This window comes from Heptranchias perlo, chromosome 23 (assembly GCF_035084215.1).
Source record: "Heptranchias perlo isolate sHepPer1 chromosome 23, sHepPer1.hap1, whole genome shotgun sequence".
Lineage (NCBI taxonomy): Eukaryota > Metazoa > Chordata > Chondrichthyes > Hexanchiformes > Hexanchidae > Heptranchias > Heptranchias perlo.
Window position 1 is genome coordinate 40,271,923 of NC_090347.1, and position 20,662 is coordinate 40,292,584.

Sequence of the window (20,662 nt, forward strand, 5' to 3'; positions counted from 1 at the left end):
CACTGCGGCCCTTGACCTTTCACCCTGCTTCCTTAACGTATGAGAAGGAAAGGCCGATAGCCGTCCAATATGAGGGTGTGAATCATCGTACAAATAAACAGGGAAAAGAGAGCTGGAAATCTGAAATATAAAAAAAAGGTTGAAAAATAGGGAGAGGGAGTGAATCAATAAATTGGCCAATCACAGCGAGGTAATTAATGGGTAGAATGACTTGGAAACTCCTTAATAGAAAAACAGGAGATGGTCAGTGAGTGAGAAGGATAAAAGAACACGCAAATGGTTAAGAGGGTGAAAAGACAGACGCGAGAGAGGCCGACACTAAGAAGAAAGTGAAAAGTGGGGATCATTTCTCTCTCCCCTTTTCCCGACTGCACTGTTTATCTTTCGGTCTTTGGCCCTGATGAAGGGTTACACACCCTGAAGCCCTTTTCTCTTTCCAGACGCTGACTGACCCGCTGAGTATTTCCAACATGTTTCTGATCCTTTCTTGTTGCTTTTTTTTCTTTTGCTCCCCCCCCCCCCAGCTCCATTTCGGTGAAGTCTGCCGGCAACATTTTGGACGACATCGGGAGCATGTTCGACGACCTCGCCGATCAGCTGGACGCCATGTTGGACTGAGCTCGCGACCTGCTTTTAAAGCCGTACGGCAAAACGCCGGCATTGTCCCTTTTAACCCCGACGGGAATGATCCCAGCACAGAGCTCCGCGGCGCAAGTAGTCACCCACGGTGCCCGGAGAACGGGACCAGCTCACCGAGCATCCAATGTCTTAAAGACCGAGGCGGGAGCGGGTATTCATCCGATCGACCTTTGCTGCATCTTAGTTTCTAGGGGTTGGTGGGTGGCTGAGATGGGGCTTTGAATGCTGCACCCCATGGTAAACTTTGAGCAGAAATCACTGCAACCGCTGCCAGTGTGAGATGGCTGGCAGCTTTTGAACACTGCAAGAATTAACCGCAGAACCCAGGAGACACTGAATTTTATCTTTTTTTTAACGCATGTATATATTTCCCTTACTGTCGGCTTCTGCTGACGGTGCATAAGCACTTAAATGAGTTAAAGCACAAAATGTCGTCCCGGGATCCTGACGGAAGAGAAGATTCCAGCTCAGTTACACTGAGCAAAGGCCTACAAACTACTGTCATTAAAGACCCATTATTGCACTCGAAACAGTCGACCATTGATTCAGCTGTCGGCCTTCAGCGTCTGAGCCAGTTTTTGCTGGCTGGTGAGTGGGGCAGGCACAAGGTCCTGAGGTGGTCGGCATTCCCCACGGTTTGACTTAGAACCCAGCACTTTCCTTAAAGGGGACACAACCTGCTTCACTTAAAATGTTCCGCGGAGTAAAGCCTCCTTTCTCAAGCGTAATACTAAAACGTCTGCTTCAAAAATCCAGAGAATTTATTTGCAGAAGATGTCATCACAGGTCGAATATTTTTATGAGGACAAAACAAATGCTGCAGAAAGACCAAGCAATTCGCCTGAAGCCTAGGCTGAGCTCATGCCAGCTTGGTACGTCAACTGGAAGGACCGTGGTGAGTTCTGATAACATCTTGCGAAGTACCTTGGGACATTTTTACTACATCAAAGGCGCTATATAAATGCATGTTGTTGTCGTTATAAACCAAGGCAGACACGTTCCAGTGACTGCAGACTTGAATCTCATTCATACCAAACTCTGGCACCAAATCCACCCTCGGAAGTTCCGTTTGAGAAACCCCCTCCCCTCACGCCCGCTGAGGGGTCGTTTCTTGAGTGCGCAATTTGCTATTAATGCACGGCTGGTAGACGAAGACCCCTTACCGCCAGCGTCAACGCAGAAGCTTGGTCCTTACCGGTTGGCAGTGGAGCTCAGCCGCTGACTTGTGGCGTGTGCCAACCCCCTCCCCCGTGTTGTGTCGCCCTACGTCGCGGATTGCCGTGGAGTTTTATCTGTTCTGGCGCCAGATCGACTGTGATAATCACCATTACACCAGCACTCTGAGGGGTGGACCCTGCCACCACATATTGACCGATCGGCGCAGGCTTTAGCCGCGATAAACGGAAAAGAGGACATAAATCTGCTTCGACCTCCGCGAGGGATACTGCCGCCGCCATTTTAAAGAAGGTTACAGTCCCGGGCCGACTCGCCAGGCCATTCCCAATGAAACACTGTTCTCGGACATTCCGTGCCACGGAGAGAGAGTCGCACTCGAGTATAATTGCTTGTCGCGCATTCGTTCAGAAATAAGCTGATCCAGGCAGCCCTGGGACTGTACGTTCTCACTAGCTTGTCTATAACTGTTCCCCGCCACCCCGTACCTAATGATCGGCAGCTGCCGTTAACCCCCCCCAGAAATGGGGTGTATCTTATATGAATATTTAAATCACAGTTCAGTATTTCACAAAGCAATCGTGAAAAAATTTGCGTACGGACTGCCTCAATCTTGCACCGTACAGACAAAAATATTTTTCTAAAAATGGGGAAATGGCGGAGAGCAGGATATTTAAACCAAGTGCAGTATTCTAAAACAGGTTTTGTTTATCAACCTGAAACCCAATTTGGTCACAGAATCTCAATACGTCCCCTGTAATTACTGCATCTCTATTTTTAGAAGCAGTTTACGTGCCTTTTGTGGTGTGTGTGTGTGTGTGTGCGCGTATCTATGTGTGTGTTATCTATGTGTGTGCATGTGTGTATCTATGTATGTGTATGCACCGGTATGTGTGTGTGTGTGCACGTGTATTTGTATGTGTGTGTGCACGTGTGTGTGTGCACGTGTATGTGTATGCACCAGTGTGTGTGTGTGCACGCACATGTATGTACGTGTATGTGTGTGCACCAGTATGTGTGTATGCATGTGTATTTGTGTGTGTGCACGTGTATGTGTGTGCACGTGTATGTGTGTGCACATGTATGCATGTGTATGTATATGCACCAGTGTGTGTGTGTGCACGTGTATGTGTATGCACCAGTATATGTGTGTGCACGTGTATGTGTGTGTGCATGTGTATGAGTATGCACTGATATGTGTGTGTGTGTTCATTCACGCACGAAAACTGCAGGCTGTTGTGCCAAACTCAATGTATAAAGCCCATTGCCGCAAACTTATGTTCAATTCCAGTGCTGCCAAACATATTTCTAATTGTGAAAGATTCCATTGCCTGGGATGCCTGGAGGGAAAAGAGTCGAGCATTGAACTTTGACCAGTAGGGTTTCACTTACCTAACCTGATTTTTAATTCCAGTTGTTCCTCTCCTCTCCACTGGTGAACCTCCATTTCTTTACCTAAATGCCCATTCTTCACGCGTCCTGGACAGTGAGCGTTGGCAGACTATTCAACGATGGGGGGAGCACCACAACTGAGCCCAAACCAGCCCTCACTCACCAGAGACCCGCGGTTAAAATCATCACCGAAAACTTACTGCTCCATTCCCGCCCGTCTGCCCTCGCATTAACTGAGGCCCTTTAGGCGGCCGAGGCACCTGCCCGACTCAGGAGCGAGTCTCATTAATACCTGCAAATAAGGGTTTTCCGCTGTCATCAGGACCCCGATGGCATTTTAATCACCCGCTGAGTGGGGTACCCCTATGGCCAGCCCCCCCCCCTCCTCAGTAAAACCTATCGGGATAGAAGCATAGTCCCTAAAACAGAACTTATCAGGAGGAGCACAAGTGCCAGTGGGGTCCCTTGTGGAGGCCGGTAGACCTCTCGAGGTACCAGCCAGCGCTGAAACTCCAGGTCCTGACTGAGGCTCAGTAACGAAAACCCCTGCCTCTGGCCCGTCATTTGTCTTATCAGAGGTCGACGGAAGTTCCAGCCCCTTTACAAGGCAATTCAGAATTATGAAGGGTACATAAGGAGAAACTGTTTCCAGTGACAGGAGAGTCGGTAACCAGAGGACACAGATTTAAGATAATTGGCAAAAGAAACCATGGGAAAGATGAGGAGAAATTTTTTTACGCAGCGAGTTGTAATGATCTGGAATTCACTGCCTGAAAGGGAGGTAGAAGCAGATTCAATAGTAACTTTCAAAAGGGAGTTAGATAAATACTTGAAAAGGAGAAATTTGCAGGGCTATGGGGACAGAGCAGGGGTGCAGGACTAATTGGATAGCTCTTTCAAAGAGCTGGCATAGGCACGATGGGCCGAATGGCCGCCTGTCCTTTATCATTCTATGATAATGCCGAAAATGGAGACCCAATGGAACCGGGTGTTCCCTGTTTCCTTGGGAGTTCTACCGCTCTGCCAAAGGTCGGGTGGAAGACCAGTAGAATCCCCGTGGGATTTTGAGGCCACTGTGTTTATGCACAGTCGAAGACCATCGTGCAATCATACAATCGGCAAACTCAATCCTGCTGCGTCGAAACAATGTGCGCCCATGCCCAAAATCACCTCCCACCCATATACCGCACTCTGCCAAGTTTCCTCATCTTGTTGGAAAGCAGGAAGATTTACTTCCAGGCTGCTGCTATGCCCCTTCCGAGCTGCTTGTTTCAGTGCTGCATTGGCGGAGGCCTGGCTGGTGCCAATAGTCTCAGCTGCAAAAAGAACAAGACGTTTGGTTTTGCCAAGAGGTCCCATCTTCCTGCTTGTATTACATTGTGACCTTCACTTTAGTTAAATCCAGAGCAGTGAGCTCCCCTGTTGGTTTAATTAATCTCCCAGCACACTATTAAACCATATGGACCAAAAGACCCCAGACCTGATGCCTAGTCTAATGAGTTAGCTGGGGGCAGCTACAACTGCCTCAGTATCCCTGGGTTAATGAGGGGACAGTCAGCGAGGCAACCGTCTCCTCGTAGCTCACCCCTGCTGGAAAGTTACGTGTGCGGACATCGGGTGAGGCCAGGGTTGGGCTTGGCTGTGGTTGAATAGCCGCCAGGCACTCATCGTCCAGGAAAGTACCTAATAATGGCCAGTTGAGGTGAGGTATTGGAGGGCTTCCGCTGCTGTTGGGAGGGCTGCCAGTACCTGTGGAACGGGTACCTCAGTACGAGTCAGCGCCTTCAGGAGAGAAGAAAATTAGGGGGCAGGATGAAAATGGAGTTTGCTGTGTAACGAGTAATATCGCTGGGTTGAGCTATTGGTGTGGTTTTGAGATTTACAGTCGATTTTCAAGTGGAATTGTCAACCTGTTTGGCCCCTACCCAAGGTAGCAACAATCTTCAAACACAGCTCATTGAATGGAGCTGGGTTTTAAGGTGTTAGAACGGGTGATTTGTGCGGCAGCTTCTTTACTGAGACACGTTCTTCTGTCATGCTTTGCCATTAACCACAGCCTAGTCCATTCACCCCAACTGCATGGCAATGCTTCCTCGACCCTCCGCCCCTCGAGGGAAGCAGGCATTCCCATCACTCGAGTCTCACTGCATGGGTCTTTTATTTGGAAACCTTTCTTTGTAACGTTTGTGCTTTACCTGGAATCAGGTGCCTACGGGAGACAAACAGTCGCCATAAATTGCCTAGGACGTTCCTCCAAGATGTGTAAACTGTGGCAGAGGAGACACGTGCTTCAATTGCAATCTCAACTTTTGTCCCCCCACCACCATTAAGCTCCTACAACAATCGAAGTGGGAACCGGTCCCAAACAGGGTAAAACAAAGTCCAATTCTATACAACCTACCTCAGCTGGTTGAAAATACTGGGCATTATCAGCACCCTGGGCTACCAGCTCTTGCTGTTTGTTCGCCATTGGAGAGTCTAGTCATGGCTCCGCAGTGATGCCTTTTGTAAGAAAGACATTTTTTTATAGCACTTAGCATCTCAAAGTGCTTCAGTGTATACAGTGAAATACTTTGCAGTGCGGTGACTGTAGGCAACAGTCCCTGAATGGATGGTCACGTGGAGTGTGTTCAGTGCAAGTTTTACAGCAATAATAGTGCCACCAACTTCAGAAACCAGCTGCATTGCACGATGCCACCTGTGTGCCCTCCAGCTAATATTTAACATGTCTGAGCTATCAGATTCTGGGCATTAATCTTGGCAACTAGGGGGGCAACTTATAAACAGAGCAACTGGCAGCGAGTGAGTGTTTGTGCATCGAGTGTCTCCCCTACCCAATAGTTCCCCCTTCCACTTATTTTATTCATGAGGCTCTCTGTCAACCAGTGGCCTATTCACAACAAACGTACATTTATACAGTGCCATGCATGCCCCAAAGTGCTTCACAGCTGAGAAATTGCTTTTGAAGTGTAGTCATTGTTGTTTTATAGGCAAACGAGGCAGCCAGTTTGCACAGAGCAAGATCCCACAGACAGCAATGCGATAAATGAGCAGATCATTTGACTTGTCCATTTGTTACCCCATCCATCCACAGCCAGATTATAATACTTTATTACTGCGTTAAAAGTGCCTTCATTACATTTCCTGTAAGACTCCTACAGCCATTAGCGAGGAGATGTTCACCAACCATTCTGGACTAGGTTCGAGCACAGCTCCAGGGCTGCAGCATGCATTACATTATAGAAAATGTGGGACGGGCCCATCAGTGCCCTCGTTCCATTTTTTCAGCAATCATCACATTTGAGATAGCCACACTTTGCTATTATTCCACGTTATGTAATAAAAACTCATAGCATAAATCCACGAGATGGATATTCAGTATTAGCTGCATTCAATCTAAATCAATATTAATGACTTCAAACAGGCTTAATATTGTTAAACTACAGCAGAAGGGTACAGTCACTTATTCTTCCTAAAACAACAGGACAGAACATTCATTTACATAGCATCTTTTATGACCCCAGGTCATCCCAAAACACCTTACATCCAATGAAGTACTTTTGAAGTGTGTAATGTAGGAAACACGGCAGCCAATTTGTGCACAGCAAGATCCCACAAACAGCAATGAGAATTACCAGATATATAAGCATTTGTTGTTTGATCAGTCTGTTGCTCTCCATGTCCCTCCCCCCATAAATCACACCAATTACTCCCCTACCACCCAGAGGCCAGGGTGGTGAATAGAACCGCACATTGGAGAGGGTGCATGAGGCAACTTTCACTGTGGCACCTGCGAACTGGGAGTTTCGTTCCCGCTTGTTTTAAGAAGCTCCTTAAAACCTACCTCTTTGACCAAGCTTTTGGCCACCTGTCCTAATATCTCCTTACGCGGCTCGGTGTCAAACATTGTCTGATAACGCTCTTGTGAAGCGCCTTGGGACGTTTTACTGCGTTAAAGGCGCTATATAAATGCAAGTTGTTGTGAAAGAACAGCGGATTCCGTAGCATCACCATGGTGATAAACAGCTGCCATATGCTAAGTATTATATCGCCATGGTGACTGGGGGTGTACACAACCTGATACAAGCACAATTCCGACTGCAGCAGTGGTGCGGGTTTCATTATGTAAATACCTACCTGCTCCTACCTTTTGAAAATAATATATATATATTTTTTTGAAACAGATTTTTTTGTCCTCTCCATATAAATGTACCAAATGCTCTAGCCAGAGAAACAGCAGCAATGGAGACTGAGGAGATGGGGGCTACACTGGATTTAGGAACAGATAGATTTCTTATCTGCTGTGAGATTAATTAGAGATTGTGTACAATATTATGGAAAATCACAGATTTGTGTAGTGCATGACAGCCAAGGGAGACAAGACAATGGAATGATTGCTTATAACAGTCTCTTAATTCAATGTAAAAGCTCGGTCTGTAAATTACAACTTACTGACTCGTGTATTATTGTTGCAAATGTGTACAATAGTTTATTCTGAAATTTCTAACATTCTGTGTGATCAAGCACTGTTTAATTATTATCTGCTTGGCTTCAACAAAATAAGACGATTATAATGTAAATTATTGTTCAGGATTGAGAAATGGACCTGACTAAGAACAGTGGCTGATTTCATTTTCGTCTGGATCGCTTTTCATTTATTTTGTGTGTGTTTGTGCACGTGTTTTGCTCAGTGTGCTCATTCAAAAGCATGCTCGCTACAACTGGGCTCGATGCCCCTGGGCTAGAAGTGTGTGGGGGGGGAAAAGCTGCTCGTTCCTGAAGGCCATCTAACGCCCCCCGGCTGAAAGTGCTACATGTGGATGGTGGGCGAGGGCAACTGGGCGCAGGTGTGATGGCCCCCTGTCCTCGCCGCCCACCTGATCGCTATCTAGGCGCACACAGGATGAATATGCTTGTTTGGGTGAGATACCAGAGGGTGGGCCAGATCAAATCAGAGCTCCAGGGAGGAACTAAATGTGGGAGAGGTGGGGGTGGGGGGGCGGTGCTGGAAGATCATAGGACATTAAAGGCACTGAACTTAGTCGCTCTGCCCAAGGATTTTGAAACCAGCTATCTATTAATGTTCCTGCATCCCATCTGGAAATCAAGTGGATTGATTTTGACTTTTGGGCGAGTGCCCGGTGAAGAGACCTTGGTCTCGTTTAAATCTGGCAGGCAGGCCACGGAGCGGCAAACAGGCCTGCTGGTGCAGCTCTTTGGATTGAGGCCTCAAGATCGGGCCAGGGCAGCCACCAGCAAGGTAAGTTGCTTGTGGAGGGGGTCCCGGGACGCCGGGGGCCCAGATTATTTTTGTGGGCCCTGGAGGTGGACTCCTGCTCCTCCGGGGCCCACTACAATAATTGAACACTTACCTTTGCTGGGCCTCTTCAGTTCCATCACTCGTGGTCAGAGCGAGCACAGTGCAGGTTCCGACCAGTTCAGCTCTAAAATGACAATCGGGATTCTATTTAAGTCATAGGACCACTATTTCCATATTAAAAGGGGCCTGTCGCCTGAAACAGGTGGCCGTTTTGGACGTCTGGATGTAGGCCCGCTTCAAAATGGCACATGGTGTGGGGGGGGGGGGGGGGGGTGACTAATTGGAATACGGACTGTATTACACTGTTGGACGTCTAACTGAAGAGGCACTGTTTCCAAATCTCATGAGGCATGAAGGGCCCCTGCTATAGATTAGATTCCATCCTGTAACTCACTCCCGGATATCCGTTATTCTATATATAAAACACCTAAACCCCTTGATTAGATTCCATCCTGTAACTCAATCCAGGGTATCTGTTATTCTATATATAAACCCAATCCCCCCAAATAGATTCCTGTCTATAACTCACTTGCGGGTATCTGTTATTCTATATATAAACCATCCAATCCCCTTGATTCGATTCCAGCCTGTAACTCACTCCTGGTTATCCCTTATTTATATAAATGACCCGAACCCCACGATTAGATTCCAACCTGTAACTCATCCCTGAATATCCATTATTCTATATATAAATCACCCAAACCCCTTGATTAGATTCAAGCCTGTAACTCACTCCCGGGTATCTGTTATAGAATCATAGAAGTTTACAACATGGAAACAGGCCCTTCGGCCCAACATGTCCATGTCGCCCAGTTTATACCACTAAGCTAGTCCCAATTGCCTGCACTTGGCCCATATTCCTCTATACCCATCTTACCCATGTAACTGTCCAAATGCTTTATAAAAGACAAAATTGTACCCGCCTCTACTACTGCCTCTGGCAGCTCGTTCCAGACACTCACCACCCTTTGAGTGAAAAAATTGCCCCTCTGGACCCTTTTGTATCTCTCCCCTCTCACCTTAAATCTATGCCCCCTCATTATAGACTCCCCTACCTTTGGGAAAAGATTTTGACTATCGACCTTATCTATGCCCCTCATTATTTTATAGACTTCTATAAGATCACCCCTAAACCTCCTACTCTCCAGGGAAAGAAGTCTCAGTCTATCCAACCTCTCCCTATAAGTCAAACCATCAAGTCCCGGTAGCATCCTAGTAAATCTTTTCTGCACTCTTTCTAGTTTAATAATATCCTTTCTATAATAGGGTGACCAGAACTGTACACAGTATTCCAAGTGTGGCCTTACTAATGTCTTGTACAACTTCAATAAGACATCCCAACTCCTGTATTCAATGTTCTGACCAATGAAACCAAGCATGCCGAATGCCTTCTTCACCACCCTATCCACCTGTGACTCCACTTTCAAGGAGCTATGAACCTGTACTCCTAGATCTCTTTGTTCTATAACTCTCCCCAACGCCCTACCATTAACGGAGTAGGTCCTGACCCGATTCGATCTACCAAAATGCATCACCTCACATTTATCTAAATTAAACTCCATCTGCCATTCATCGGCCCACTGGCCCAATTTATCAAGATCCCGTTGCAATCCTAGATAACCTTCTTCACTGTCCACAATGCCACCAATCTTGGTGTCATCTGCAAACTTACTAACCATGCCTCCTAAATTCACATCCAAATCATTAATATAAATAACAAATATGCTATATATAAACCCCCTGATTAGATTTCAGTCTGTTACTCATTCCCAGGTATCAGTTATTCTACTTATAAACCACCCAAGCCCCTCGATTGGATTCCAGCCTGTAACTCCCTCCCAAGTATCTGTTGTTCTATATATAATCTCAATCCCCCCCGATCAAATTCCAGTCGGTAACACACTCCTGCTATCTGTTATTCTGTATATTTAAACCATCCAATCCCCTCGATTCGATTCCAGCCTGTAACTCACTCCCGGGTATCCATTATTCTTTATATTATAAACCATCCGAATCCTTCGATTAGATTGTAGCCTGTAACTGACTCCCAAGTTTCTGTTATTCTCTACGTAAATCACCCAAGCCCCTTGATTAGATTCCAACCTGTGACTCACCCCTGGGTATCTGTTATCGTGTATATAAACGACTCCGACCCCTCGATTAGATTCCAGTCTGTAACTCACTCCCGAGTATCCGTTATTCTATATATAAACCACCCGAACCCCTCGATTAGATTCCAGTCTGTAACTCACTCCCGAATATCCGTTATTTTATATATGAACCACCCGAACCCCTCGATTAGATTCCAGCCTGTAACTCACTCCCGAGTATCTGTTATGCTATACATAGAACCCCACCCCACCCCGATTAGATTTCAGTCTGTAACTTACTCCCCGGTACCTGTTACTCTACATATAAACCATCCAATCCCCTCGAGTAGATTCCAGCTTGTAACGCATTCCCGGGTATGTTATTCTGTATATAAACCACCCAAAACCTTGATTCAATTCCAGCCCATAACTCATTCCTGGGTATCCGTTATTCTATATAAATACCTGATCCCCCCCAATTAGATTCTAGCCTGTAACTCACTCCCGGGTATCTGTTAGTCTATATATAAACCAGCCGACCCTTCGATTAGATTTAGCTTGCAACTTATTTCTGGGCATCCATTATTCTATATATAAACCACTCGAACTTCTCGAATCAATTCCAGCCCATAACTTACCCCCAGGTATCTGCTATTCCATATATAAATCACCCAAACCCCTCGATTAGATTCCAAACTGTAACTCACTCTCTGGTATGTTATTCTATATATAAACCCCCTGAATCTCTCGATTAGATCACAATCTGTAACTCACTCTCGGGCATCTGTTATGCTATATATAAATCCCCTGATTAGATTTCAGTCTGTTACTCATTCCCAGGTATCGGTTAGTCCACATAAAAACCACCTGAGTCCCTCGATTAAATTCTAGCCTGTAACTCACTCCCAGATAATGGCTATTCTATATACATGCTTGATCCCTCCAGTTAGATTCCAGTCTATAACTCACTCACGGGTATCTGATATTCTATATATAAAACACCCAAACCCCTCGATTAGATTCTAGCCTGTAACTCACTTGGGGGTATCTGTTATTTTCTTTATTTCACTCAGCACTTCTGGCTGAAAATGGTTGCAAACGCTTCAGCCTTGTCTTTTGCACTCGTGCTGGACTCCGCCATCATTGAGGATGGGGATGTTTACAGAGCCTCCTCCTCCCGCTAGTTGTTAAATTGTCCACCACCATTCACGACTGGTTGTGGCAGGACTGCAGAGCTTTGATTTGATCCGTTGGTTGTGGAATCGCTTAGCTTTGCTTCCGCTGTTTAGCATGCATGTCATCCTGAGTTGTAGCTTCACCAGGTTGGCATCTCATTTTTAGGTATGCCTGGTGCTGCTCCTGGCATGCTCTTTTACACTCCTCATTGAACCAGGGTTGATCCCCTAGTTTGTTGGTAATGGTAGAGTGAGGAATATGCCAGGCCAAGAGGTTACAGATTGTGTTGGAATACAATTCTGCTGCTGCTGATGGCCCACAGCACCTCATGGATGCCCAGTTTTGAACTGCTAGATCTGTTCTGAATCTATCCCATTTAGCACGGTGATAGTGCTGCACAACACGTTGGATGGTGTCCTCAGTGTGAAGACAGGACTTTGTCTCCATGAGGACTGTGCGGTGGTCACTCCTACCAATACTGTCATGGATAGATGCATTTGCGACAGGTAGATTGGTGAGGACAAGGTCAAGTAGGTTTTTCCCTTGTGTTGGTTTGCTCACCACCTGCCGCTGGCAGCTATGTCCTTCAGGACTCGGCCAGCTCGGTCAGTAGTGGTGCTACCGAGCCACTCTTGGTGATGGACATCGAAGTCCCCCAGCCAGAGTAAATTCTGTGTCCTTGCTACCCTCAGTGCCTCCTCCAAGTGGTGCTCAACATGGAGGAGGACTGATTCATCAGCTGAAGGAGGGCGGTAGGTGGTAATCAGCAGGAGGTTTCCTTGCCCGTTTGACCTGATGCCATGAGATTTCATGGGGTCCAGAGTCAATGTTGAGGACTCCCAGGACCACTCCCTCCTGACTGTAGATCACTGTACCGCCACCTCTGGTGGGTCTGTCCTGCCTGTGAGACAGGGCATACCCAGGGATGGTGATGGAAGAGTCTGGGACGTTGGCTGAAAGGTATGATTTTGTTTTATTCTCTAAATGACCCGACCACGCCCCTCGATTAGATTCCAGCCTGTAACTCTCTCCTGGTTATCTGTTATGCTACGTATAAACCCCCGATTAGATTCAAGTCTGTAACTCACTCTCGGGTATCCATTACTCCTATATATAAACCAGCCGATCCCCTCGATTGGATTCCAGCCTATAACTCACTCCCGGGTATCTGTTATGCTACATATACACAATCCCCCACCCCGATTAGATTCCAGTATGTAACTTTTTTTATTCGTTCATGGGATGTGGGCGTCGCTGGCAGGGCCAGCATTTATTGCCCATCCCTAATTGCCTTTGAGAAGGTGGTGGTGAGCCGCCTTCTTGAACCGCTGCAGTCCGTGTGGTGAAGGTTCTCCCACAGTGCTGTTAGGAAGGGAGCTCCAGGATTTTGACCCAGCAACGATGAAGGAATGGCGATATATTTCCAAGTCGGGATGGTGTGTGACTTGGAGGGAAAAGGTGCAGGTGGTGCTGTTCCCATGTGCCTGCTGCTCTTGTCCTCCTAGGTGGTAGAGGTCACAGGTTTGGGAGGTGCTGTCGAAGAAGCCTTGGCGAGTTGCTGCAGTGCATCCTGTGGGTGGTACACTGCAGCCACTGTGCGCCGGTGGTGAAGGGAGTGAATGTTTACGGTGGTGGATGGGGTGCCAATCAAGCGGGCTAGTTTGTCCTGGATGGTGTCGAGCTTCTTGAGTGTTGTTGGAGCTGCACTCATCCAGGCAAGTGGAGAGTATTCCATCACACTCGCAGATATCTGTTATTTTATATATAAAGCACCTGAAGCCCTCGATTAGATTCCAACTTGTAACTCACTCCCAGGTATCTGCTATTCTATATATAAACCCATTTCCCACTATTAAATTCCAGCCTGTAACTCTCTCCCTAGTATCCGATATTCTATATATAAACCACAGAACCCCACTGATCAGCTGATGGAGAGCAGGGAATAGATTACAGGAACGATGTGGCGTGATGCAAGAATAGGACAAGGGAGGGCAAGAGAAAGGATCTTACCGAGCATCCAGCATCCTCTAAGAAATACATGATACAATGAACGTGTTACATTTAAGCACTGTATCTTTATGACGCTTACAACGTAACCTCCTCCCATGAGCAGGCTGGTCACCTTAGGATTCCCCTCTCTCCTGAAGGTGCTGAGCCACACTGGGCTATGGTTTCCTTGCTGCGGTTTGAGTATCAGCAGGTTTTTTTGACCACTGGGGTCTATCAAGGCTGAGCCCAACCCTAAACTGCCCTGATGTCCATATACATCTACTTGCCAGCAAGGGTCACGGCTGGTTTGTTCCCTTCCTAGTCCAGGAGAGCTGAGCAGTTCAAATATCCGTACCCTCATCCTAACTGCAACCAGCATGAACGAGGGCTCAGACCCGGGACCTCCCCCCTTTTTAGATAAATACAAAAATTGAGAAATCAAGGTTCAAGCCCATAATGTAGGAGACTAAGGTTGAACAGTAGAAGGCTTGCCTCGATCATCCTCAGTGTCATGACCCCTTGATTTCATGCAGCACTCAGGGGAGGTAATAGTCAGAAACCTGGCTGTTTCCAATAGGGAGAGGGGACTAACTGATACAAGAACTGTTGTAATCTAGTGGGCCATGTCCCAGAAAAAGCTGCCTGGATGGATGAGCTGTCCCATGCTGAGACCTGCCTTGAGGTATGCTGGTGAGGCTAACTGGTCTCATTCTACATATAAATTATCTGAAGCCCTCGATTAGATTCTAGCCTGTAATTCACTCGTCGGTATCTGTTATTCTATATATAAACCATCCCAACTGGAAAAATGTGAAGTTATCTACCTTGGTAGGAAAAACAGAAATGCAGAGCATTTTTCAAATAGTGAGATATTGGGAAATGTTGATGTTCAAAAGGGACCTGAGTGTCCTTGTACATGAGTCACTGAAAGCTAACATACAAGTGCAGCCAGCAATTAGGAAGGCAAAGAGTATGTTGGCCTTTATTACAAGAGGAATTGAGAACAGGAGTAAAGATGTCTTAATGCAATTATATAGGGCCTTGCTGAAACTGCTCCTGGAGAATTGTGTACAATTTTAGTCTCTTACCTAAGAAAGGATATACTTGCCATAGAGGGAGCGCAACGAAGGTTCACCAGATTGATCCCTGGGATGGCAGGATTGTCGTATGAGGAGAGATTGAGTAGACGAGACCTGTATTCTCTAGAGTTTAGAAGAACGAGAGGTGATCTAATTGAAACATGCAAAATTCTTACAGAGATCGACAGGGTAGATGCAGGGAGGATGTTTCCTCTGGCTGGGGAGTCTAGAACCAGGGGTCACAGACTCAGAGAAATTTCTTCACTCCGAAGGTGGTGAACCTTTGGAATTCTCTACCCCAGAGGGCTGTGGAGGCTCAGTCATTGAGTACATTCAAAACAGATCGATAGATTTCTAGATATTAAAGGTATCAAGGGATATGGGGATAGTGCAGGAAAATGGCGTTTAGGTAGAAGATCAGCCATGATCTTGTTGAATAACGGAGCAAGCTCGAGGGGCCAGATGGCCTACTCCTGCTCTTATTTCTTATGTCCTTATGTCTCCAGCAGGATCTCCTCCTGGTTACAAAGCAGTCCGTCCCACAAGTGGCCTTTCTGTAGCATTGACATATCTCGAGTTGACTGCAGCTTCACTGGGAAGTCCGAGATGCACGGCCAAGTATGACAGTAATTCAAGATGCCTTGGGCTGAAAAAAAAGCACATTTGTAAATTGACAGTGCTTACAGTAGAATGGACTAGGAAGTCCATGGATGAGGGAACCTTGCTCAGAGTTAGGTTGCAGGCAATTCTCACCCGAAGCAGTTCCTGCTGTATAATCTCTCTTCTCATGAATCCAGGCTGTTTGGATTCCCATTTAAGGGGACGGGGTGTCTGCCGTATGTACCCATAATGAACCTGGTAAACAGCTAAGTCAGCCATTTTACGTGTTTACAGTTGTGTTTTCAGGCTTCCTAGTCACATGGAGGACAGCCTTACTGTACGGCATTGTAAAACAGAGCTCAGCCTTACACCAGGTTTCAACGTTTATTACATAGACTTTGCAGCACAGAAACAGACCATTCGGCTCAACTGGTCTGTGCTGGTGTTTATGCTCCTCATGAGCCTCCCCCCACCCTATTCATCCAACCTTATCAGAATATCCTTCTGTTCCTTTCTCCCTCATGTATTTATCTAGCTTCCTCTTAAATGCATCTATGCTATTTGCCTCAATTACTCTATGTGGTAGCAAGTTCCACATTCAAACTGCTCTCTGGGTAAAGAAGTTTCTCCTGAATTCCTTATTGGATTTATTAGTGACTATTTTATATTTATGGCTCCTAGTTTTGGACTCCCCTACAAGCAGAAATATTTTCTCTATGTCTAGCCTGTCCAACCTCTTCATAATTTTAAAGACCTCTAAGAAGTCACCACTTAGCCCCAGCTTGTTCAGTCTTTTCTGATACTTATAACTGCTCAGTTCTGGTATCATCCTTGTAAATCCTTTTTGCATCTTCTCCAGTGCCTTTATATCCTTTTTGTAATATGGAGACCAGAACTGTGCACAGCACAATATTAAGAGACCAGTGTAATCCCAAGCAAATCATATCAATGAGGCTTCTGAAATAGGGTTCTTGGATTAACAAGCTGTGACTGATGGGCAGAGTGTGTGGGAGAGTCTGATCCAAGGCAAATTGCCATGCTAACCAGGAGACCAAACACTATAAAGATGCTATTTATTGGCATTGCAATTTGTTTTACAAGTTACAAGCTTCGATCGTAGTAAAAATCAAAAAAATTAACAGTGCAACATTATTAAATATCTCTAAACATTTTACACAATGTACATCATTTATAAAATGCCACTGAATCAAAAGTAGTTCTTATATGCGGTGTTGCTGCATATCGGGCTGGCTCTCAGCCATTGCCCATTATTACCAAACTGAAGCCTCGATGCCCCCTCCAGTAACCAATAGCTGAATATCACTGCAGGATATGGCCGGTACTTTTGTTACTAGAAATCAATTGACGGGATGCGCAAGTTCAACTTAATGTTGAACTCCACCTTAATTATAACTGGAGGACAGCTTAAAGATTCAAGTTTGAGTGAAAACCCTCCGAAAAAACAAATCCTTGAGCTTATCTCCCTAGGATTGATCATAATGAATCGATCAAGGGATATGGGGAAAAAGCGGGAACAGGGTACTGAGTTAGATGATCAGCCACAATCATTTTGAATGGTAGAGCAGGCCCGAAGGGCCAAATGGCCTACTCTTGCTCCTATTTTCTGTTTCTAAAACTGGGGGGGGGGGGTGGGGCATTGGGTTTTTTTTTTGGAAGGATAAGCCAGATAGGCTAAATGGCACCCCTCATCTGTACTTATCTTTCCGATTAGTGAGGAGTTTGTTGAGATTGTTGATTAATATTCAACAAAGTTACAAACCCAACCAGATGCTGCTGTCCAATCGAACGAGCATTCCAATTAGACGTAAAAAGCTTAGCTCTTCAAATCAGACAACATATTTTTTTAAAATTGTAAGTTAGAAATGTGTTAGTGATGTTCTGACACTAGCATTTCATACAATATTTACAAACCATCAATGGGCAGACATGGTTATTGCACCAATATTTACTCCATTTTGACTCATTCAAATCTAACAGTGGACATCAAAAAATTGGACATGGTAATTTGAACCGATGCCTAGTTTCAGCATCCAAAATCTCCCAGGGCCACTGATCCCCCACATACCAAGAATCCACTTTGTAATTAATTGCAGCAACAATCAGTTGGAACATACTGGCCCCAAAACATTGTTTGAACAATTAGATACACACGGGAAGAGAAATGGCTTTGATTTCAGAGGGGACAGGAGAGTGGGGCAATACAGAACTGAATTAACATTTGTGTGAGAGTCTGCGAGAGACTAGAACTGTCTCAACATATCAGTCAGTTTACCACAGAATTTCACCTCCAAGAAAAGCTAGAATGGGTCATCATGGGGTCCTCAGTCCATAGTCAGCTGCTGATAGTTTAAACCAAGGGCTCTGCGCAGTTTGACACAAAAAAAGTGTCCTGCAGTAAACGACCTTTCAACGTCTGCAGTTATAAGCAAGGTGGAACTGTCTTTTCACTTGTAAGACTGTTTCAACATCCCTTTATGGCCTACAGCCGTATTTAAAAATGGCGCACAAAAAACTTTCAAACGCTATTTCCCACCTTTTGAGGTTCTGGGCCAGGTGCTGTAATCTGAGGCGTGGACTGTGATAGGGTAGCACAATCTCATCCTCGTGAAAAAATTAAAAACAATTTTTACAAAATTTGTTTCTATCACAAGTTATGGCATTTTTAACGGGCATGCGGAGATACAACTTCCAAGAATAGGGCAGAAGCAGCAAACTCACTTCTTCACCATTGCTCTTCACTGTGACCAACAGAGGTCTTAATATTCTCTAACTCCCTTTTGCGCAGAAAGGGATCACTTTTATGAGAGACAGAAAGATCAGCTGCTTAGTGGGGAGCACACTAGATTGTAACGCCAATGTGTTGTACTGTGGGAAGGTAGAATGCAGGCTGGCATGCATTACCTTACCCAGGGGCAGCCTACCCCAGCTTTGGCATTGCAGGAATGTATCCAGAAGTTAGACGCTGCGTTATGGTGGGGTGAAAAACAGATTGGGGGGGGGGCGTGTGCATCCTGAGCCAGTCATACAGCTCCGAACAACTAGCTTCAAAATGTCGACAATGGAGGCTGGAAACAGATCAGAGAGAGATGGTGCAGGGACACGAGAGAGGGAAGGAAAGTATCTTAAACACAAGAACCTCTACAAACTAAAATTTAGTTGCATAGTTTAAAAACAAAATGTTATTAAGACACTAATTTGCAGGAGACACCTATTCTAGGGAGGCACTTCAGCCTGGTTACACTTAAGACTTTAAAAGGCATGTGGGCAAACCTCATTCTGCAGTCTGTCTGCTGGTGTACCAGCTAAGAGTTCTGCTGGGGCTGCTGCCTTTGCCTGTACCATAAGCAGGTCAACCACGCTTTGACCAAAAGGCTCTGTCATTTTCCAGCCAATTTACACGTTGAGACAGTGCACAGACATGGAGCGTCTCACTTCAGGAGAGTGGAGGGCTGCTGCTGGCCCACCACAAACACAGCACACCCTGCTAGCAGAGTACAGTGGCGCCAAGTGCAGTGCAGCAGGCAACTTCCTAAAGCTGTGTCAGTGTTGTTCTCGAGTGCATTACCAAGAATGGCCGTGTGACTCATCTCCTCTCCCCCCCCCCCCCCCCCCTCAAAAGGCAAGCACTTTGTTCCTGCCTGTCAGCTTCCCCCCCCCCCACACACAATGTCATGGGGTAACTGGAAGCATTCCACAAGGGGAATTGTGTCTTTAAACATCCTACCATTCTGCAGTGTGGTCCACTGAGGCATCTACACGCTGCACCATCGATTTACAAGGATTTTAAGCCACTTGCCTCAGGTTACAGGGATCAGAAGCACTAAGTTTTTATCCTGAACTGATGCCAGCACAAATTTGAACCCCAAAGTTTGTTGTACCGAAACTACATGTACAACACTTCACCTCCCTTGTGTGGTCAGAGGCCACCTCTGAACTAAGCACCCACAGGTAGCAGTTTGGATGCTGAAGTCGCCACAGTATTGTCCTGGCTCATTACCTGTGCAGCTGGATTTAAAAGGCATGAGGTGGGTTTTGTGTAAAACCTTGTCTAAGTATTTTGCCTCATGCTAGCTGAGTATACATGGTCAAAAGGACATGTGGGTAGAATGTGTTCTAGTATCCTATTAATGGTGCCCACCTGAAGCAGGGACATTTTGGCACAGTCTCTCCCCCTTCTCCCCTACAGGGACTTCAGATAGCTGCGGAATCCTCTGGTGAAACTCGGCACCATTTTGCGACTGGGTATCAGTCACTCAGCTGGTTGGCGCTGCCTTGGTGATGATACTTTTGCTGATCTGCTTAAATGCCGTCTCCTGAAGAGTTCTCCAACGACCTCATGCAGAAAATCTGCATTTTAGTGCTTCACCAGGAAGTGGTGCTGAGGGGGCAGATTTCTGCCAGCATAACCTATCGGTGTTATACGCCACGAAAACAGCTGTAAGCATCTATTAAGTATGTTATTTGTTCCTTCAAAAATCGTTTGGCTCGTTAAACCCAATCTTTTTCTGACAACTGTTTTCACAACCCAAATTCGGAGCTGGGTGGGGGGAGCACCTGGAATCAGAATGCCCATGAAAAGGGTCGGAGCTACCTCATGCTTCCCCAGCAACATCCACAAAGTGGCAGAAAAGGAAAAAGTTGGGCGTCAAAATTAATTGAAACACTGTGAAGATAACGCGACAAAATGTCATATTAAGCACATACTGGATCTGAATTATAAAACTTGCATGAATTCTTGCACGACTGTCTCACAGAAAAGCCTTGTGATCAAAGAATACCTGGCTTCTTGTCTGAAAGACAAAATTCCCTGTCATCAGTCACAGTGAGGTATGAGTACAGTAGCATGAAGCTCTTGGGATGAATTCATGTGTAGGCATATTGGGTATTTTACAAATACATAATTTTCTATAATTGCTGAATTGAATAGCGGTGAGATCTCTGATTTGGCATGCGTGCAGGCTTGTGAGTGCATACATTTGTGTAATGCACGAGGTCAAACAAGCATTTGCTAAGGAGGCAGTGTATGCTCTCATCTCTATTCACTTGTACTGCTTTTATCACCATGCCCTTCTGGATTCAAAACACTTACTGAAACTTATGGGGATTCAGTGACTATATTACACATTGGGTAAAAGTAGCATTACACGCACATCAGGTGCTGTATGGTCACTACTTGCGTTTAG

The 20,662-nt window shown here is 45.8% G+C and overlaps 1 protein-coding gene across 2 annotated transcripts in view; it reads left to right on the forward strand.

Moving 5' to 3' along the window:
* Positions 1–7,651, forward strand: part of LOC137341262 (caskin-2-like) — a 235,154-nt gene extending 227,503 nt beyond the window's left edge. For both annotated transcript variants that reach the window (XM_068004363.1, XM_068004364.1), the window contains exon 21: positions 525–7,651. In XM_068004363.1, coding sequence (XP_067860464.1) covers positions 525–618 — 94 coding nt within the window. In that variant the 3' untranslated portion in view covers positions 619–7,651. The remainder of the gene's footprint in view (positions 1–524) is intronic.
* The last annotated feature ends 13,011 nt before the right edge of the window (positions 7,652–20,662 follow it).